This window comes from Dasypus novemcinctus, chromosome 4 (genome assembly GCF_030445035.2).
Source record: "Dasypus novemcinctus isolate mDasNov1 chromosome 4, mDasNov1.1.hap2, whole genome shotgun sequence".
Taxonomy (NCBI): domain Eukaryota; kingdom Metazoa; phylum Chordata; class Mammalia; order Cingulata; family Dasypodidae; genus Dasypus; species Dasypus novemcinctus.
The window spans coordinates 10109334-10131686 of record NC_080676.1 but is presented as its reverse complement, the minus strand read 5'-3'; the positions used below and the strand labels follow the sequence as shown (position 1 = coordinate 10131686).

Here is a 22353-nt window from a genome sequence, read left to right as displayed (position 1 = left end):
CTGAGTGTCCCAACATGCCACAAGTTCTGACTGCCTGGCCGGAGCTGCTGAGGCCTTGTCCACCCAGCGAACTTTTCTATGTTAGCTTCAGAAGTCCTGACTTGGGGCTCGGCCCCCTGGGGATGTGGATTTAGTAGTGCTGGAGAGCAACATGTCCAAGATTGTCAAGAAGCCTTCCAGATTAGCTGTGGCTTCCTTGGTACTCAAACAGAAAAGCGTTTTCACCCTCGAGTAGGCTGCCCTTCTTTTTCAAGTCTCTTCGCTTGCATTTTCCATTGTATATCCTAACTTTAGGGAAGAAAAATTTGGAGGTCAGACCTGCTGCCTTTTCTCAGTTGCCAACTTCCAAAAATGGGGCTTCTGGAGAGGACATTGAGACAACTTCCTGGGTTCACACACAACTGCCTGCCTCATCGTTTTTATTTTTTCATTTTTTATTTTTATTTAGGACCAGATACCATAACCAAGATGGGTCACTGCTTCCCTTGGGGAGCTGGAAAACCTCTCCAGAAGAGCCAAACGACTGCAGTTAAGTCACTGCCTCATGACTTACTTCAAGCACTTACTTTCGGAAAGCGAACAAGTAAAATCTCTTAATTTGCTACTCACCATGTTAAAATTTGAATGAATTCCAGTATGTCCTTTTCTCCTCCTTTTCCTTTTCCATCTATGCCATTATCAGCCAAATGCAATTTCACTAACCAAGGACCAGCTTCAGGCAAACCTTTACTTTTTTTCTTGATTCCTATAAAAAAAATCAGGATATTTAATTATTCATAGACAATAGTTTCCCCATTTATCATCGGCTAAGTTCCTTTCTCTTTCTCTTTTTTTTTGATGTGTAATTTATTTGACTCATACAAATGGATACCTTTTGCAATGTCAAGGAAATACATGTAATAAAAGTATCTTCATTTTATACTCAGTACATCCTTCATTCTTTACAACAGAAAGCTCTGTATGAAAGGAAATCCCATCAAAGATTTAGATTGTTGCCTTGATGTTGGCAATTTTAGAAAACTAGATATTTCTTGGAAGAGGAGGAATGGGTTGTCTGCTGATCCACTCTAGCGCAAAGGAGCCTGCCGAGTTGTTGCGTTCTTTGAGCTCTAGAAGGAAAAGTCCTGTCCTGCTGTCATGGACTGGGGTCAGTGGCCATGGTGTCTGGTTGCCCTGCAGTGGGGTCCCAGCTTTTAGGCTGTGGAGTGCTGATGTGCACACATTAAACTTACACCAGTTCGCCCTGAGGAGTTTGGCAAGGGCAAAACAGGAAGTGATGGAGAAAAAGAAAGAGCCCTGGGCGTAATGCTAGCTCATCCGCTCAGTAAGTGTTAGTTGGGAGAGCCACATCTGCAGTCCCAAACCCCAATTGTTTCCTGGGGGCCTCTCACAGCACAGGCTCCTTTCAGCTGCGGACCCACAGGGAAAACCACCCAAACCTCCTTCCAGGCTGGTGGTAAAAGAAGACACAATGTTATCTTTGCCTGCGAAAATAACTGTAACATCTTCATCCTCTGAGCCTTTCTTCATGTGCTCCCCTCTGCTTAGAACGTCCTCTCTTTTCCTGTTGAAGAACTGCTCATTCCTTTCAGAGAAAGCTCTACTTCCTATGTGGGCCAGCATTTAAAGACCAAGTGTAAAGCCTTTTTTGGATATATTTTTGATTTATTTTAAAAAGATACTTAGATTACATAAAATGTTACATAAAAAATATAGAGGATTGCCATATGCCCCACTCCCCACACCTCTCACTTTCCCACATCAACAACTTCTTTCATTAGTGTGGTACATTCATTGCATTTGATGAATACATTTTGGAGCACTGCCACACAGCATGGATTATAGTTTACATTGTAGGTTACACTCTCTCCCACTCCATTCTGTAGGTTATGGCAGGATGTACAGTGTCCTGTATCTGTCTTGGCAATGTCATTTAGGACAATTCCAAGTCCCAAAAATGCCCCCATACTATACCTCTTTTTCCCTCTCCTTGCCGTCAGCAACTCCAGTGGCCACTGTTCCACATCAATGATACAATTTCTTCCATTGCTAGAATCCCAGTAAGTCTATAGCAGAATACCAGTAAGTCCATTCTAGTCCATATTTTATTCCCCAATCCTGAGGATTCTCTGATGGTGATGCCCCCTCCACCTCTATTGAGAGGGGCTTCAACCCCTTGTGGCTGGTGGATGGGACTGGCCTGCTTGCAGTTGTAGACTCTCGGTTCCTTGGTGTGGCGGTTGTCCATCCTCACCTCCCAAGTGTAAGTTTTCATGAAACCAGATGTTCTCCCAGAAGGTGAGATTTCCTCATCTTCTCCCTCACTCCTCAGACGCTTTTGGGAACACCAGGACAGATGGGCATTATAATTCTGGTTGCCTCAGATTGTTCTGTTCAACCACTACTTAAGTGCTAATCTGTGGATGCCAAGTCCTGATAGGACCACCATTGTGATGTTGATTGGTAAACTTGGTAAAAATAGCTTCTTTCCATCAACAAGGAGCATGTGTAATTTCCTGTGTAATTACCAGAGTTTTATAAACCAGAACATAAATTCTGTTTGCCTGATTATAGGATTTAAGGATGCAAAGTGCAATTAGTGTTGGATGATTTGTACCTTGGACCTGGGACCTGCCTGTGAAGGTCTCCATTGTTCAGCTGTCACCCCAGAATGAAATCTCAAGTAAAATGATTTCAGGCTTATAACCAGCTACTTCCTGTTTTGGAACAAATAAATCTGTTTTGAAGATTACAGCTGGACTGTTGAACTTGGCCCTTGCATTCCGTGATGCCGCTGGCATCTTTGTGGACTGTGGCAAGATGTAAGCAGTAATGCCTTATTTGGGGAAGTGAATTTGCCACGGTAGTGGAATTGGTACTCAGCAAAGGTTTGGATTGATCCTGGGCTTGTGTGTGGACTGGCCGTTTTAGAGTTGGGTTTTGTCTTCTGTATGTGTTTATGTACTAGCCCTCCTCGTCCTAGAGCAGGAGTTCTTAACCAGGGGTCTGTGAGCTTGAATTGAAACTCAAAAAACCATTATTCTTGTGGGGATGTGTTGGTGCAGGTGTGATCTATTTACTAAATAATACAGGGTAGAGTGTGGACTTAGTAAGGGGTCAGTGGTATTCACCTGACTGGCAAAGGTGTCTGTGGAACAAAAAAAAAGGCCAAGAACCCCTGGCCCAGATCCTCTGGCATTAAAACGTTCCTGGAGGTGATGGACTGGGCTGGGAGGTGGAGCAGGCCCAGATGCCAGGATACCCCTGAGTCCTCACTGGGTCTTTAAGAGTCTTTTGGGGTCTTGAGATGGCAAGACAGGACTGGTTGAATGGGGCTCATGGAAACCATCTTATCTGCAGGTGATTACTCCTGAAAACTTTTCAGTGATTTCCAGTCTTCAGCCATCTACCAAATCTTTTTTTTTTAAGATTTATTTAATTTATTTATTTTTCCCCACCCCCTCATTGTTTGAATTGTCTGTGGCTGTTCCTTGCGTGCTGGCCTTCTTTTTTTTTTAGGAGGTATGGAGAACTGAACCTGGGACCTCCCATATGGGAGGGAAACACCTAATTGCTTGAGCCACCTCCGCTCTCTGATTTTTTGTGTCTCTCATTATGCTTTCCTCCTTGTCTCTTGTTGCATCAGCTTGCCATGCCTGTCTGTTGTGTCAGCTCGCTGCCTTGCTTGTCTTCAGGGCCTCCCAAGTGGGAGGTGGGAGCTCAATCGCTTGTGCCACATCGGCTTCCCCATCTACTAACTCTTTCTTGTCAGAGGCACCCAGAATTTTTTTAAAAAGATTTATTTATTTATTTATTTCTCTCCCTTTCCCCACCCCCAGTTGTCTGCTCTTTGTGTCCATTTGCTGCGTGTTCTTCTTTGTCCACTTGTATTCTTGTCAGTGGTACCTGGAATCCGTGTCTCTTGGTTGCATCATCTTGTGGCATCAGCTCTCCATGTGTGTGGTGCCACTCCTGGGCAGGCTGCCCCTTTTTTTTTCAGGCTGGGCAGCTCTCCTTATGGGGTGCACTCCTTGCACGTGGGGCTCCCCTATGCAGAGGACACCCCTGCATGGCACGGCACTCCTTGCATGCATCAGCACTGCACATGGGCCAGCTCATCACACGGGTCAGGAGGCCTTGGGTTTGAACCCTGGACCTCCCGTGTGGTAGGCGGACGTCCTACTGTTGGGCCAAATCCGCTTCCCTACTGACTCTTTATGGACCTGACAGACTAGTGACAATGCACAGGCCAAGCCTCTCCTACTTGAGTGCCGAGCAATGCCCCCGTCCAAGGTGCCCCAGCTTCTGTATCCCTGTTGTACAAAGACTCATGGGCTCATGTCGGCCAGCCTGGGCTGGAAGACAGAGAAGCCTAAAGAAAATGGGCCTGGGCCCTGCTTGTTCTGTGGTTTCTCGGGCAGAGAAGAGGTATCCAGGAGCCTTTTCCTGCTCTCTGATTGTCTTCTCCAAGCACCCTACAGTCAAGAGCAGGCAATCTGATTTTCTTTCAAGTCTAAAGCAGTGGACCTCTAAGAGGGGACCCTGGTCCAGCAGCAGCATCAGCATCACTTGGGAACTTGAAAGAAAGACAAACTTCTCTAAAGGTAGAAATGGAATGTTTTGCTTCTGTCAACTTATAAAAGGCTGATAAATGTAACATTGTCAGGTTCTTACAATTAGGATTTGGAGAGAATTAACAGGCATCAGGCTTCTGATTGGAGGCTTTGACTTGTACAGTATTGTGGAGACAACTTTCCAAGCAGCAGGCCAAAAGCCTCCCATCCACAAATGGAGCACATAAAAATAGTTTGGCTGTTTCCAATTGGGACCAAATGGAAACCATCTGGCCTCCTCACTCAGGAGATTGATATAAATCAGCTAGTATGACCCTTCGTTTAGAAACAAGTGGAGCTCCTCTACCAAAGACAAAACTCACCCCGCCAAGCAAACAAACGCCTTATGTCTATAAAAGCAACGGTGCAATGGGGGAAGTGGTTGCTTTAAAATTTGTTTTTGTGAACGCTGGACAGCATAAAAATGTTCTGCCCTTGAAAGCTATTAATATTAGATACAAAGTTGTGTTCATTGATTTGAGACAAAGGATTCCTTGGGAAACAGAAGACTTTAATGGTCAGCCCAAACTCCTTGGCCTGACATGCGTGGCCCTCCCTTAGCGACAGGCGCTCTTGCCAGGCCCGGCCTCCCCAGCTCCTCTCTTCCAGCTACCCTCGCAGGCTCCCAGCCTGCAGTAAGGCCCTTCTTCACTTACCGCTCTCCTTTTTGGCACTGGTTCAGCTATGGCTTTCTTCACGAGGACTTCCCTCCCTGCCTCTGGGGCCCACGTTTGGTCCTTGGTAGGTGCTACCTTTTGGTTCTTTGTTTCCTAGGTGTGAATCTTCTCTCTAAACTATACTCTGAATCTCCTCAAAGCCAGGAACAGTTTTCGGGCCCCACACAGAGCTGGCACTCAATGACCATTTTCTACAGAAAGAGCTGCGGTGACCAGAGATCTCCCTCACTACGTCCCCCACAGAATGGGCCCTGACCGAATTATATTGCATCGGTGGTAACTAAAAGACTGAGCACAGGCAACCTGTGGTCTTTAAGGCCCCCACCCTGCTCCCTGGAAAACAGTAAGGTACTGGCCTCCCCAGGGGCCCAGGGGAGTCACCTGACCCCTGCCCATGGCCTCAACATAGCTACTTAACAGCTGAAGGACAATATGATTTCTTCCATTGTGAGAATCCTAATAAGTCTATGGTAGAATACCAATAAGTCCACTCTAGCCCTTTTTTTTTTAAAGATTCATTTTTTATTATTTATTTTTCCCCTGCCCCGGTTGTCTGCTCTCTGTGTCCATTTGCTGTGTGTTCTTCTGTGTCCACTTATATTCTCATCAGGTGGCACTGGGGATCTGTGTCTCGTTTTGTTGCATCATCTTGCTGCATCAGCTCTCCGTGTGTGAGGCACCACTCCTGGGCAGGCTGTGGTTTCACGTGGCTAACTCTCCTTACGGGGCGGCTCTCCTCGAGCAGGGGCCACTCCTTGTGTGGGGGGCACCCTTATGCGGGGGCATCCCTGCATGGCACGGCACTCCTTGTGCGTGGCAGCACTGCGCATGCACCAGCTCACCACACAAGCCAGGAGGCCCTGGGTATCGAACCCTTGGACCTTCCACATGGTAGGTGGATGCTCCATCTGTTGAGCTACATCTGCTTCCCTGTAGTCCCTATTTTATTCCCCAAAAAGTGGGAAGTGTGGGGAGTAGGGCATACGGGAATCCCTTATATTTTTTTATGTAACATTTTATATAATCTATCTTTTAAAAATAGATAAAAAATATATTTTTAAAAAATCTTAATACTTAAGCTAGTTTTAATGAAAATAATTTAGTATTATAATAATATTACATAAGCTAAGGTATATAATACACTTAAAAAATTATATTGTGGTAACTATACATGAAATATAAAATTTGCTATTTTTACCAAAAAAAAAAAAAAAAAAAGCCAAAGGATGAGTAGTCGTGTTGCTTTGTTTCATTGACTTTTCTCTGAAACTATCCAACTTCTATAAGGGTTTAGTATCTCCAGGGCCCACAGGGGAGTGGGGGTCAAGGGGCTGAGGCAGGGGATGTTGCATAGGCAAACTCGATTTCTAGAAGGGTCTCACATTCAGACTCTGACATCAGTGCCTGTGAGATTATGCACACATTCTCTGTGTTTTTATGTGTTAGCAGAGTTATCTTACGAAATACAAAGACTCCTAAGATTACACAATTTTTATAACCTTGTTTTGCCATTTCTTCTTCTCCTTTTCGACAAATAGAAGTGGCCAGGCTCTCTCCCCAGGCTTGAGGGGCCTTGAAGTTCTCATTTTGGCCTTTTCTGCCTTTGAGTGATGACATGACAGCGGTGTGCCATGACGCCTGCATGAGGTCCTTGTCCTTCTTACCACTTTCTGTTGGTCCAGACGCAGAGGTAGAATTAAGGGCCCAGCTTACCCCTCCCCTCAGGTGTCATTTGGCCTCATCCCCCCAGGAACCCCAACAATTCTTCCGGAAGGATTTTGGTTGAACATACTCCCAAATGGCAACTGGCTGAAACAAAACAGTAACATGGCATGATTCTCCCTACCCCCACCCACCTTTTAGTAGATTTTCCAAAATCTACCAACATATTCAGTATAAAGACTGTACTTAGATCAGACAGCAGAGAAAAGGTCTGTTAAATTTTCTCACTTTACGCTTTTAAAAACAAGAATCTGTCTTTTTCTAATTCAGTGAGATTTCACAGAGGAGAGGCAAGGATGATTCAAGGACAGAAAACACACACACAAGAATGGAGTAAAATTGAAGGGGAGAGAGTCAAAGGGTGAAGAGCTTCGTGGTAAGGGCCATTGCCCCCGGAGACTGACTAACGTACAGAAAGGAATAAATGGCCTTAAATGGGACAACACAGATTGAGTGTATCCTCGAGGAGGCGTTTCCCAAGACTGTGTTTATGACACGTCCAGTGATCATCTTGTGATTCTTTAGAACGTCAACATGTTAAAGCTGGAGTGGAATTTAGGGGCCCTTGAGTACCAAGCCCTCGTTTTGCAGGACAGGTCGTGCTGAGACCCCGGCTTAGTGCAAGGGGGAGAGAATCCTGGTTCCCTAACACTCAGCTGCAAACTTTCACTACTTGGACAGCTTTTTCATTTAGTTTGACCCTGCTCAGACGAAGGAGAATGAGCTTGGTGATTTCTTAAAGTTCCTTCTAAATCACCAAGTTTCTGATTCCATGTAATGACTGTAGAAGTCTTTGAGCTAAATTTATCAGTTCCTGCTGGTTGTTCATTGCAGATATATTCCAAACCTGACTGGGCTCTTTTTTGATATTGGTGAATGTGCCAAAAACTAATTTCTCCAGCGGAATTGGCCAAGCTTTATTTATATGATTTATATGAGGCCATGGACAGTGAGTCTGCCTTTTTCTCCACTTGAGCTTTTCTCTCTCTTTGGGGTAATTACTTAGTAGTAGAGAACACACAGCTCATGAAAGGAGGAAATGATTGCGAAGATGAATGAGTGGGAGGAATAGTTAAAACTGCAACAACAAAAATACCTTGTTCTCTCTCTTTCTTCCCTGATATACTTTTCACTGTTACAGCTCCAGATGATTTTGTAATCTGATTCAAAATTGAACTTCCTCTCTGTCCGGCTGTATGAAAAAAAAAAAGCATGTTTAAAATCAAATGGATGGATAAAAATTTTTTTAAAAAGCAAACAAAAAATAGAAAAAAACAGAAATGGATGGGTTTTGGCACACCTTGCTACCGGTATTGCTTTCATTTTACGTACACTTTGGGCAATGGTATTTCTCACAAGAGAGAGAATTATCTGACTCGTCGAAATCGCATTCGCTTCGGTTCAGTCCCGTGTTTCTTCCTGTCTCTCTCCTCCAGGCTTGAGGAGAACGTGCCACCAAGCAGAGCCCCAAGAACAACCCTGCGAGACCCCACTTCTCTCCGGGCTGCCGCGGCCCTTTATAAAAATGGCTCCGAATCCCTGGGATTAGAAAGAATCTGTCGCTGGGACGAACGCATCTCTGGCACGTTTTCAGAACTATTAGCACGCCGTCGCTCAGGAGTCGCCCTGGGCTCCCCCTTTCCTTTCTCTCGGCCCCGGATTCAGTCCTTTGGGAAACACTGTCGAGGCGGAACCGACCATCGCTTCCCTCCACCGTCGGAGCCGCCCCTCCTCCCGCTGAGGACAGCGGCCTCCCCACGGGCCTTTGTCCCCGCCCTGCGGTTCTCCCCACCGCCCAGGGGGCTCCTCTCCTCTAACCCAAGCCCGCAGGCCCCCTGCTCCCCCGGCCGACAGGCCCCGCCGTCCGGGGCCTGGAACCACGCGGCCGTCCCCGCTCCTCGCCGGGCGCAGGGAAGCCGGGCCCTGGCGCGTCCGTTCCTGTTTCCCAGAATGCTCTTCCCTCTCTACAGCCGCCTCCCTCCCGGCCGGGGCGCAGACGCCGCCTCTCCCAGGAGGCCTGCCCTGGACCCGCTGCTGACAGCCGCAGCCCCCCCGTCCTCTTCCCGCAGACCCCCACACTCCCTTCCTGGCTGCCGTTTTCCTTCTTCGTAGCAGTAATACCGTCGAACAAATTGTGGAAGGCGTACCTTCATTACGTCTTCTAAGGATCGCCCGGCCCCCACCCCAGCCCTCACGCACGCCTCTGCTGGGGGCCGGCCCCTCCCGCAGCGGCAGCTTCTCAGGGGGAGGGCCTTCTCTTCTGCGCTCTCTCCCAAGCACCTAGAAGAGTGTCTTGCATTGTGGGTTTTCGTGTGTATGTCTATATGCATTGCGCATAGACGATGAAGGAAAGAAGGGGCATCATTGCAAAGCTGGCATGTTACCCATTACGGCAAGAAATTGAGAAAACAAACGTTATCATTGGGTGGCAAGGCGTTTGGGCCTCTGAATGTCAGCAACAGAAAGCCACCGTGTCTGACTCTGGGAGGAAGGAGAAATTATTGGGATGCCTGGGAGAATTTGGGTCCCATAAAGCGGTGGTTTCAAAGCATTTTTGCTCATACCCTCCTAAAAGGAATTGTGAAAAATAGATACCATCTTGAATAGTTTTAGGTCGATATCTAAACTTTTCCAACATTAGTTTAAAAATTTGCAAAGGACGAAATTTCCAGAAAGTTGTAAATATTGACATTTAAAGATAATGCCATTCTTTTAAGTGGAACAAATGGAATCTAAATTCCAAGCAATTTGATACTCACTGTTACCATTTAAAAAGTCCAACATGAGAACCCTTCTTTAACAACTGAAGATTTTAAATGGTCACTTTTTCTTCTTTTGCTTTTACTTATATTTCCATTCTACCTATGCATTAAATTTTATGTCTCAAAATCTTTGATAGGTCATCCTATAATATATCTCTGTAATAAAAATGCTATATTTTTGTCATTCTCTCACATTTCTCTGTTCTTTCCCCCTATTTCCCAATAAATTCTTTTTACTGGCCTAACTAAAAAATAAATAAATAAATAAAGTTTTAAAAATGTTTTGTGTACAATATTTAAATTTTTTTTCTTGTTATTATGAGTCTAAGTATTAAACGTTTCTTCTGGAGTTATAATTTTTAGAAGTACATAATTGATCAATGCAACATACCCATTGTACACATTTCAATAAATCCTAATTAAACACAAAAATAAAATTTTATTGAATGCATCTCTCAAGAGATGGATGGTGCTGCTTTGTTTTCAGTTAATTCATGTGCTCAGTAAAGAACATTGATGCTAGAATGAAACAGATTTCTGCATATAGTTCTATTACAATTTTTCATTGTTAAAATTTTAAGTGCTGAGAAATCTTGTTCATACAAGATGGGAATGAAATAGGTTTGCCAGATTTAGCTTCTTTCCCCACCACAAAATATAGGATATCCTGTTAAATTTAACTTTTAGACAAAAAATGAATTTTTTTTTAGTATAAATATATCCCAAACAGTGCATGGGACATACTGATACTAAATTATTTGTTGCTTATCTGAAATTCAAATTTAATAAGGCAATTCTAGAAAAAGTTTTATTGTAATAGTATTACTTAATTCTTTGAACTCCTAAGTTACATGATAACATGGCATAGGGGTGTGTCACACCCACAAAATGTTTTTTAATGGCCTGTCAGCTGACAACTTGATTAGGTCCTCCTTCAATTTTGTTAAAAGCAAAAATTGGAAGCCACTGGAAATGTAAAAACTGATTTATCACTGAGGTATTAAAGTCATTCATTTTCTCAACATGTTAATATTTTGAATTGTCTTTGTTTTTTATATCCTACGGCAAGACACTGCTAAGATACTAGATGGGGAGTGTGTGCCTCTCTTCTGCATACAGAAGATGTGACCAAAGATTTTAACCATAGGCATGGAAGTTGAGACTCGGACATTTCTTTAAACTGTCTACACACTCCCTCAATGTACCCAGTTTGTTCTGGAAAGTTTTCACATACCCCAGTTTGAAGACCAGGGACCTGGGCAATTCTAGGAGTCTTGGCAGGATGAGCAAAAGGCTGGGGGGGTGGGGGCGGGGGTGGCGTGCCCTGTTGTTCTGCTTGAGTCACATTTCAGGGTGGCAGCGTCCCTCCGGTGGGGCTTGGGTCCGACACTCACCCGTGGCTGGGGGGTGCAGGCACCTTGACTGACCACCTCACCGAGCTGTATCCTGTGGGGAAGGGGGAGTTCCCTCAAAGCAAAATCAGGATGCTGGTTAGCTGGAGGGAGTGGGGGGTGAATGTTAGGTGGTCTCAAACACTGTTGGATTGTAGGAGAAAATCAGTGCAGTTGTTTTTCCCCTTTTCAGATGCTTGGATGCCTTGAAGAGAGCAAGGGAATGTAAGAAATTAGGACTTGTTGCCCCGACAGATTGATATAAAGTGTGCTGTTTTTGAAAAAGAAAAGGACATGGGGAGAGGTGCTCGTAATACACCATAATTCACTTTTTTTTGCTGCATATGCCTCTTTTATTCCAACTTTCACTTAAAGATAATCTTCTAGACAAAGACGTTAAGACAAGATAGGAAAGCTTGACAGAGTTTTATCAATACAGCTGTGAAATTAAAAAGGCACTGTCATGTACCCAAAAGAGTGCAGAATACTAAAACGCACCAGTTGAACTAGACGTGAATGTGAATGTGAGAGACTGCCCTAGTTTTACAGTTTGGCCTTTAGGGAAGAGGAGAGCCTAGAAATGTACTTGTACTTGTGGGTGTTGTCGTTATTGCTGAGATCCTGAGCAATGCGAGGAACACAAAAAGGTTCTGTTTGGCCCCTGGAGACTGCAAGTCCTGGCCCAGCTGGAGCAGTTCCCACCCTGTCCTGGGCCGCGGTGCCAGGGCAGGCACTCTCTGCTGTCAGCTTTGACAAGCCTGGCCTTTTTGGGTGCCCGGGAAAGCAAATACATAGCTCTTAAGATTAAATATTAACTGCCCCTTCCAGCAGACGCCACCCAGGACAACTGGAATGGGAGATGTTGTTTCCCACATCCGTGTCACCTCTTTACCTTTCCAATCCCACTCTTCTCATGCCTGTCCCCACTGCCACATGCCCAAGCCCTCGGGATAGTGCTTGTACATTCCCAATTATCAAAAAGAAAAATCACAGATGCACTTAGTTATTCAGACCCCCAAGCTACAGGGCAGGACTTAATAAATAGGACTATGGTATTTAACAAGAATGTTGGTAAAAATAGCAACGGGAAAGTAGTACTTGATAATAAACATTGTTTTCCCAGCTTCTTCTTCTTTTTTCAGGAAGTTCTGGGGATTGAACCCAGGACCGTGTACATGGGAAGCAGGCACTCAACCACTGAACTACACTCATTCTCCAGTGAGAGCTGGGTTTTTTGGTTTGTTTGCTTTTAGGAGGTACTGGGGATCGAACCTGGGACCTCATTCATAGGAAGCAGGCACGCAACCACGCAACCACTTGAGCTTCACCCACTCCCCCAACTTCCTTTTGTATATTTATTTGGTTGACTGAATTACCAAATTCAACAAATAACCTATATAATTCCAATATCATTAACATCTCTAAACAGGCGATAAGGGTTGTATTTATGAATGTTAGTTAAGGTCCTTTGCATTCATTTTCATAAAGTAGCCTTTACTTCAGCTCTTTATCTTCATTTTCCCCAGCAAGTAGTGTGATTGTGTTCACCAAAGTGCTTCAAGATTTTACTCTTCCCTAGGAAAAGTTCGTTGTTGCTAAAATGTTGATGATGGTGGTGATAATTAATGTCTCTCAGCTATTTACTTTGTACAGAACATGGTGCTAACTACTTTATATCATTTAATCCCCACAAAACCCTATGAGGTCATTATCATTATGTCCATTTTGCAGCTGAAGAAGCTGAAGTTGAACTGATTTGGCAACTTGCCCAAAGTCATACACTGAGTAGGATTGGACCCTAGGTATACCTCTAAGTCTACTGCTAACCGTGTGCTATGGTTTACTTTTACCAACTATTAAAAGTGGACAGCTTTGGGAAGTGGATGTCACTCAAGCAGTTAGGCTCCCACCTTCCACATGGGAGGTCCCTGGTTTGGTTCCCAGTACCTCCTAAAGAAGACAATGAGCTGGTGTGGCAAGCTGACACAACAAGATGATGCAACAAGAGACACAAGAAGAAAAACATAATGAGAGACACAACAAAGCAGGGAATGGAGATGGCTCAAGCAATTAGGCACTTCCCTCCCACAATGGAAGTTCCAGGTTCAGTTCTAGTGCCTCTTAAAGAAACAAGGAAGATGAGCTGAAATAGCAAGTGCAAACAACAAGGGGGTGAAGAGAAATAAATAAATAAATCTTTGGAAAAAAAAGAAAGTGGACTGCTTTCACATGTGTCATAACTCCCATGTTTGGGATCTATTAAAACAAATGAAAAGCTATTTACAGGGGATTGAGCAACTGTTGTTTTTGTCTGTCCTGAATCTGCCCTCCTCATTTGACTGCTTCTTTGCAGGACTGCCACTGCCCCTGTTGCCAATCAAGCGATTCTGGTAGGGCTGCCAATCACAGTGCTCCACCCCTGGAAGCAAAAATGGGTGTGCCATCAATCCTGGCCAATCATGGTTCACCATGGCCTGAGGCATAGTGATTGGTCCCAGGGATAGGCATGTGACCCAAGCAGGGCCAATTGGAACATTTCTATGGGATTTGACACATAGTCACTGGAAGAAAGGGGCTCCCACTTTTTGACTGATTACCAATTTGGATGATGTACTTGTGGGACACCTGGCAGTCACGTCAACTGCCTCTTGCTGCATATACTGGTAGGGTGGATGGCCAGCCCCCAGAAGGCGAGTTAGTCCAGAGCTGCAAACTCAGGGTCTCCTGATAACATAGTGTGAGCCCCTGGATTTAGCTGTCTCTGACGCCAGTGCCACCCACTTACCTGAAACAGGGGGCCCACTATTTTCCCTTAATCCTCTTGAGGTTAATGCCATTTTTCATCTAAGTGTTCAGTTTAACATGCTGTACTAGTTTCCTATTGCCACTGTATAACATATTATCTCAAATTTAGTGTCTTAAAACCCAAATGAGGAGGTGGGTGTGGCTCCAGCAGTTGGGCTCCCATCTACCATGTGGGAGGCCCAGGGCCTCCTGGTGAAGCACGCTGGCTCATGTGGCATGCTGGCCAGTATGGAGTGCTGCCCCATGCAGGATGCTGCCCCATGCAGGAGTGCTGCCCCATGCAGGAGTGCTGGCCCACGCAGAGATCTGGCACAGCGAGATGGTGTAACAAGGAGAGACACAGAGGAGAGAGAATAAGAGACACAGCAGATCAGGGAGCTGAGTGGTGCAAGAGAATGATCACCTCTTTCCCACTCCGGAAGGTGCCAGGATCGGTTCCCAGAGCCGCCTAATGAGAATACAAGCAGACACAGAAGAACACATAGCAAATGGACACAGAGAGCAGACAATTGGGGTGGGGGGGGGCGATAACTAAATAAATAATTCTTTAAAAAAAAGGAATCAAAGTTCTTTTTTAAAAAAACCAAAACCCAAATGTACTGTCTTACAGTTTTGATGTTCAGAAATCTGAAATGGGTTTTATGGGCAAAAACCAAGATGTCGGTCGAGCTGCCGTCTTACAGGAAGCTCTGTGGGAGAAGCCATTCCCATGCCTTTGCCAGCTTCGAGAAGCGGCCTGCGTGCCTTGGCTCCTCTCCCCTTCCTCTGCTGCCACTTGAAAGGTCACTTTAAACACCCAGCAAAGGTTCCTCTGTTTCGGGGGCCCCATCAGCAGATTAGTGCCGAGTTCCCTAGCACTCACCTGGGAGTGGCTGAGGGGGGTTTCTGGTGGCTGGTGACGACGTGGCTGGCTGCTCTTTGCCCTGCATCTCCGCGTGCTCTGCTATGGGTCCGAGGAGAGCCAGGGCCCCGGAGCATTGCAAATAATTGCCATCAAGATGCAGCTCCCTGGGGAAAGGGACAAAATATATTGTTCATTTGAGGTTATCTCCACTTCCTCAAATTTGGATCTGAGCTCTTTTCTCATTAAAATCCTAGGTGGTAAATCAGAGCCCCAGTGAAAATGCCAGCTGGCCAAACACATGCCTTCAGCATCACACCCTTGATTCTCAAGTTTAACCAAAGGGACTTTCTCTGCTAGTTAGGAAAAGGGAAAAAAAAAAAAAACTAGAGGGGAAAAACAAGATGATTAAAATCATAACGAAAACCCAGGGGATGTCATGGGCTGGTAGACTCTGTAAATAAGCAGGTTGTGCAACTCAGGATGGATGGGTACCAAGAGGGCCGGGCGGCCGGAGCCGCGCCTCACCGAAGGGCGCCCTGGCCGAGCAGCGAGCCCAGCCCCGGCCCGCTGGGCGGCCCCAGCCCGCAGTAACGCAGGCTGAGGCCCTGAAGCCTCTGGCTCTTCTCCAGGCCTGAGAGAACCCGCTCCATGTCCTCCTCCTCAAATCTGAAAGGAAACGACAGGAACAAATTAGTGACTTTTAAACCCCATGCTATCCACCGGCTTGTTCATTTTCAAGCACTCCTCGGGGCCAGTTAGAGGCATTCGGGGACTCGGCGTCAGGAATTCCAGGACCAGGGCTGGCCGTGGTGGTGGGCTGGGGCGGGCGGCGGGGCTGTGGAGGGAGGAGGACCTCCTGGAGCCTGTCTCTTGGCGAAGGGAACCGAGCACGTGTGAAGTCCCCGTTCAGGGAGCAGAGGGAGAGCAGTTCTGAATCGTATACCCCAGGAGCCAGATGCGGTGGTCCCACTGGCAGGGAAGACCCCAGCGGCCCGGGACTCGGGAAGGAGTGGGCTATTGAAGTGTGTGCAGAGGAGGCTCAGGGAGTGCAGCTTCTCCTCCCACCTTTCATGGCCCTCAGCTGTGTCAGCCCCTTGTATTGTACGGTCCTTAGGGTTGGCAAAGTGAAATCATCTCCTTGATGCCAGCGAGAGCCACTGAGGTGCGTCTTAGCAATAATCTATGGGTCAGGAAGCTGAGGTTCAGTGCGGTACAGTGACATCTTCAAGGAATTCGGAATGTCAAGGCTTGAACTTTAAGGCAAAGTGGGTAGAATGAACAGCAATAACTTCTAAAATTTATTAATTTATTCAACTCGTAATTGTTTAGGGCCCACCGTGTGCCAGCTACTGTGCTGGGTGTGAGACAGAGAAAGAAGGCCACTTCTCAGGGAAGACAAGGGGGAAAGAACGCCAGTTCCCGGAACCGCTGGTAGTCTGCAATGTCTGCAGTGTTGAGGTCTCCGGGGCTGACTCTGAGCTACCCAACCCTGACCAGCCCTAGGTGTCTTACCAGCAGCAGCAGCATTTGGCCTGGCAGGTAAACTAAGCTGTTTCCTGACGATGGGAATTCCTTCTCTTCCCACCAGCAAGGGTCTCTGGTGGGGCTGGTTCTGTTGAGTACCGTGTGGGGAGCTGGGGGGACCCTATCGTCACCGTGTGGCGTCCTGGCCCCCTGCCCACCGCTGTGCACCGGGAGACCCCGCCCAGCGCCCCTCTCAGAATTCCAGGAGAATGACACGATGAAACCCCTGCACCTCGGCAGAGAGCGCCCCTCTCCCCAGCTTTTGCTGATGGCCTTGTCCGCTGTCACCACCAGGGCCTCGACGCAACCCCGGTACTTTCGGGGGCCTTGGAGTCTGGGTGCGTCATCTTTTCACCTCACGGCCTTGGCCGTCTCGGGGCGTGAGTGACGACGGGGTGGGGGGGCAGGGAAGCCATGGAGTCACAGACTTTCGAATTGGCACAGGCCATCTGATTATGGACCATGGTGGCTGCAGGACTTACCCCAGATCACTCGAGAGTTCAAAATTAATAGCTGGCAGATTATAGACCCCCTGACATCTAGTGACAGAGGGTGGGCTCTGACTCAGACCATCTGGGTTCACATCAGGGCTCCAGTCCTACAACTGAATGACCTGGAACAAGCTAGTTAATCCCTGAGTCTTTCCTCATCTGTAGTTTAGAAATAGAAATGGTACACATCTCAAGACGTTGTTGGGAGAATAGAATGGCCTAATCTATGCATCGTGCGTGGCACACAGCAAGCACACGATAACCATCAGCTGCCACTTATTGTTACTATTATCGTGATCACCCCGACAGTCCTCCCACACGCCCCGCACCAGCCCTCTGAAGGCCATGCCTTCTTCCCCGCCTTCTCCTGGTGAGTATTCAACCCCTTATCCCAAAATTGTGGTTTCCCTTATCTGAACTACCACGAAAATATATATGGACGTCTTTTATGATATTCAGACCTTGCACTATAGATAATCAAGAGCATGTCTCTCTTCACTGCGGTACCGGAAGTTCCCTTGGGCAGCAGCCTGTTCTTATACATATTTGTACCTTCCGTAGCCACGGGGTCTGCACGAACTGGCCTTCAGTAAATTTTTGTTGAAAGGATAAATGAATCATGAGGGACTCTTTTTGAGAACACTAACATTTACTCAAGAACATTAGCTCTAAGGATGTTTTAGGGCACCTGCCTTCAGTGATGACTTCTGAGGCACACAGCACCCAGATGCCACCCCTTGCTCCCAGCGCACCCCAGAACCACCATAGGAAGCCTCCTTCCGTCCTTACTTGCAGTAATCGAGGACAAGAGAGTGCAAATGACTGAACGGCAGGGCCTTTCCAAGTCGCCCTAGAGACCACAGATCCATTTTGCAATCAACGATTTCTAGAGTGGTAAATGGGTAGCTGGTACGTCCTTTCAATTCCAGAAGCAGAGCCTAAGAATGCCAGGTTAAAAAAAAAGTGCTTATGCAACAAAGACAAATACCCTCTGTGTTTTAATATGTTCTATAGAAGTCAATTGTATTAATTACATCAAATTTTTGCCTTTAAGATAACTTTCTAATTGCCCAAGGAAAATGTGGCATGAAAATAAAATAATGGTCAAACAAGAACTCATTGAAAAAGTATATGGGAAACACCAAGCTTAAACCTCCTATGGTTGTGTTCTTTTTAGTAGAGAAGCATGCTGTGCAAATCTTCTTATAATGAGGTCCACTCAGAACTGCACTGTGCAAATTCAGCCACGAGGTGCTTGTCATATCAAAGCGTGTGGAGCCATGGCACTGCTTCAGCCATCTCAAGTTCTCTCAGACCCCTGAAAGAAGGAGCCTTACGGCAAAAGGTCATTCCTTATGGTACCAAAGGATACCAGGGACAGTTAAACCACTACCCTAACTGATAGATGAGGGTATTTAAAACTACAAATCATGAGAATGCCATGAAACTATCTTTCAGCAATTAGGATCATCATAGCCTGAGGATTCCTCCAATTCAGAATTTGGGCCAAAAAGAGGCTTTGGTTGGTTTGGAGGATTAGGGTTTTTTGAGGTAATGACATGTTGGTCACATATAGGATTCCAAATTAAATCTTGGTTGAGAATAAAAAGACACTTGTAACCTTAACTGCAGAGCTGGTGCCAGAGGCCTGTTTAGTGAGAAAACGCCCCGTTTGGGAGCTGGATTGAGTTTCTGAAGCCGGCTTTCCGACAGAGGAGCCCGTGGCACTCTGTGCCTGCGCTAACGACGGTCTGTGCCAAACAGGCTCTCGACGCCGCCCTGACCAGTGGTTTGGAGCCCCACTTCCTGGGACGCCAGTCCTTCTGTGGGCAAGGACCAAAACGAATTCCTCAGCAACCTCCAGATTACCAAGAGGGCAACATTTTAAAAGATCGTTCGGGGTCACTTTTATTTATTGATTTTTAAAATGATCTCTTTATTATTATTTTTTTAATGTTACATGGTTCTCCTGAAGGCTAAGGGTCACTTTTAACATGTACAGACAGTATTCTATTCCCGGCAGTTGAGCAGACTGGGTTACCCTTGGTGATCTGCTGAGCTAAAACAGCTAAAACTGCTGGTTGAATATTAAATGTGTTGATTAGCTGGAAGGTTAGTGAGAATTAGCCAGGAACCGGGGGGAAAGCAGGGCCCTGAAGCCAGCTTTCTCTTTCAGAGCACTACCAAAGTAGTGGATTTGAGCTTTGGTTTTTGTGGGTCACAGGGTCCAAAGGACTGGAGAGCAAACTCGTGGCCCGTCAAGGTGAGGAACCATTGCACAAAGGTGTGGCTCAAAACATGACGTGGGGCCCATAGCACTATGTGCCTAGAGTCAGGATGAACTAGAAGCAAACCCATCTCTCTCATTCCCTGAGGACCTGGAGGGAAAATTGACTCAGAGATTTCACTTTTATGTTATTAAATCAAGATTAGGGTGACTCAGTTTGAGTCCCCACTCACAGCTAGCCTACAGCTGTGGGCTGTATATATGGATGCTCGATTAAAGACAGGGGAGTAAATACATGGAGAAGGAGGACACAGAAGCAGACATGCAGGAAGAGAGAGCGTTCCATAGACACAGCCCCGGAAAGAGAGATGAGCCTGATAGTCTACAGCTGACCTTGTGGAGAGACCAGAGCAGCTGAGCCCAGAAAGAAATGAGCCCTGGGGAGAATGACAAGCCTTATGCCAGCCTATAGCTGAGATTGGGAGAAGCTGGGACCATGGAGCCTTAGGAGGAAGGAGGAAGGCTGAACCCTTGGGGACATTGCCTGACATCTTGCATCAACACGTGGCAACAGACTTTGGCTGAGAAAGTACCTCTTATATTACCCTGAGTTGGACTCTTTAGGGCCTGATAACTGTAAGCTTCTACCCCAAATAAATACCCTTTATAAAAGCCAATAGAGTTCCGGTACTTTGCATCAGTACCTCTTTGGCTGACTAATACAGTGCCCATGTACATGTATTTATATTGGGTATATAGCTGCAGAGTGGGATTGTGTATCACAGCCTTTGGTATCAGTAGATAGTGCAATACTGTTTTCCAAAGTGATTTACACTCCCACCAGTAGTGTATTAAAAATTTCAATTGCTTCAAGTCCTTACTGACTCTGGGAGTGTGTTTTTATTTTCACTATCCTTGTGAGTATGTAATGGTATCTCATCATGTTTTAAATTTGCATTCCCCTAATTCCTAATGAGGTTGAACACCTTTCTACATGCTTATTGGCTATTTGATATCTTCTTTTGTGACATGCCTATCCAAGTTTCTTGCCAATTTTTTCTTCTGTTTTTTTTTTAATATATGCTGAATATGAACTTTTTTTATTATATGTGTAGCAAATAGCATTTCCAGCTCTGACTTGCTTTTTCACTCTTTGAATGGTGATTCTTCATTAAGAGAAGTTCTTAGTTTTAACAGAGTCTAATTTACTACCTTTTTGTGTCTTGTTTAATAAGTCTTTCTCCACCCCAAGGCTGTGATGATAGTCTCAACCTTTTTTATAGGAACTTTAAAATTTTTCATTTCACATTTAAATCTATGATTTACTGGAATTGATTTTAGGGTATGGTGTGAGGTAGGGATCAGGCTTCTTTAACCCCCATATTTACGTTCAATTGTTCCAGCATCATTAATTGAAAGATCACCGTTTTAGTTTGCCAAAGGGCTGCCAATGCAAAGTATCAGAAATGGGTTGTCTTTCATAAAAGGGATTTATCTGGGGTAAAAGTTTATAGCTCCAAGGTTGTGAAATATAGTCCAGCTCCTGGAGCTCTGCTGTGAGCAACCAGGCATAGAGCTTCTCTCTTTCCAGGCCTCCTCTATCAGTCTGGACTGCTCTGCTTTCTTCTCTAGTTCACCTTCAAGATGTCAGGCATATGGCCTCAGTTCTTTGCACCTCTTGGGGGCTTCTCTCTTTGCAGTTCAGCTGTGGGTGAAACTGGAACCTTTTCTCTCACATGGCAGGAACAAATATGGTGGCTCCCTTTTCCTGTGTGTCTCTCTCTGTGTCTCCATTTATATCAGACTCAGTGAGAAGATAGAGACTCAACCTGAGTCATGCTTCATTGACATAGTCCAATCAAAATCCCTAAATCAGTTTGATCAAGTAATCTAATCAAAGGACCCTCGACTGAATATGATGCAATCAAGGGATATCAACCCCTCAGGAATAGATTAGTTTAAAAACATAATCTTTTTGGGATTCATAAAATGATTTCCCCAATGCCCTGCATTATCATCTTTCACACAAATTAAATGTTCATATAGGTATGAGTCTGTTTCTATTCTTTTCCATTGATTTACTTTCCTTGCATCAATACAAATCTTAGTTACTGTAGCCTTAAAATAAGTTTTGATAACTCTTAGAACAAATTATCTCACTGTGTTATTTTTTAAGATTGTCTTGCTTATGCTTAGTCATTTTTATTTCCATATAAAATTGAGAATCAGTTTTTCAAGTTCCATAAGAAAACAATTTTTGTGGCTCTTTGACTTCCCATACCACCAACTGTTCATTGAGGAACACTTTCCTTCTATGTAAAGAATTCACTTCAGTATTTCCTTTATGTCAGTTCTGCCAGTGACAAATTTCTTTTTGTTTGTTTGACAATGTCTTTATTTCACTTTAATTTTTTTGAAGAATGTTTATATTGGGTATAAAGTTTTTAGTTGGCATTCTCCACCCACCCCCCAGAATTTTGAAGATATTATTTTATTGGTGACTAACTTCCGTGTTGCTTCTATAGAAAAATCAGACATCAGTTCTATTGTCACTTCTTTAAAATAATGTGATTGATTTTAAGATTTAAAATTTAAGATTTAAAATTAATTGATTTTAATTGTGCAAGAATAGTCAAGAAATAGCAGCTTTGAATAGCAGGAAAAACAAAGATTGAGAGGTGAAGAATTCTCTTGTGATTTTATTTATTATTATTATTGAAATAATGAAAATGTTCTAATAATGATTGAAATGATGAATGCACAACTATGTAATTATATAAAATACCATTGATTATACACTTTGGATGAATCGTATGCTTTAATAAATATGTATCAATAAAAATTGATTTGTTATTGAAAATTGTGGAAGAAAAAATAAAACAAACTTTTAAAAAGTTAATCTTTTTGAATATATTTTTATTAAAATAATTTAAAAAAAGAAACCCAATCTTTCCATTAAAAAAAAAAAAGTGAAACAGCACCTCTCTGCCTGGAGGACACCTGCATCCATTTCTCGAGTGTGTAGTTTTCTCTTTTCTCTCATTTCTCAGTAAACTCTTTTTTTTTAAAGATTCATTTTATTTAGTTCTTTCCCCCACCCCCCACCCCTGTTGTCTGTTCTCTGTGTCCATTAGCTCTGTGTTCTTCTTTTTGTCCGCTTCTGTTGTTGTCAGCAGCACAGGAATCTGTGTTTCTTTTTGTTGCGTCATCTTGTTGTGTCAGCTCTCCGTGTGTGCGGCACCATTCTTGGGCAGGCTGAACTTTCTTTCGTGCTGGGCGGCTCTCCTTACAGGGCGT

General features: G+C 44.9%; 1 protein-coding gene across 4 annotated transcripts in view; it reads right to left on the bottom strand.

Moving 5' to 3' along the window:
• The window catches only part of LOC101430790 (uncharacterized), an 81208-nt gene that overhangs the window by 26950 nt on the left and 31905 nt on the right, over positions 1-22353 (bottom strand). For all 4 annotated transcript variants that reach the window (XM_058295094.2, XM_058295091.2, XM_058295092.2 and 1 more), the window contains 5 exons: positions 17619-17767; positions 15340-15480; positions 14833-14978; positions 8109-8204; positions 610-745 (listed from right to left, as the gene is read on the bottom strand). In XM_058295094.2, the coding sequence (XP_058151077.1) occupies positions 610-745; positions 8109-8204; positions 14833-14978; positions 15340-15480; positions 17619-17767 (668 nt within the window). The remainder of the gene's footprint in view (positions 1-609; positions 746-8108; positions 8205-14832; positions 14979-15339; positions 15481-17618; positions 17768-22353) is intronic.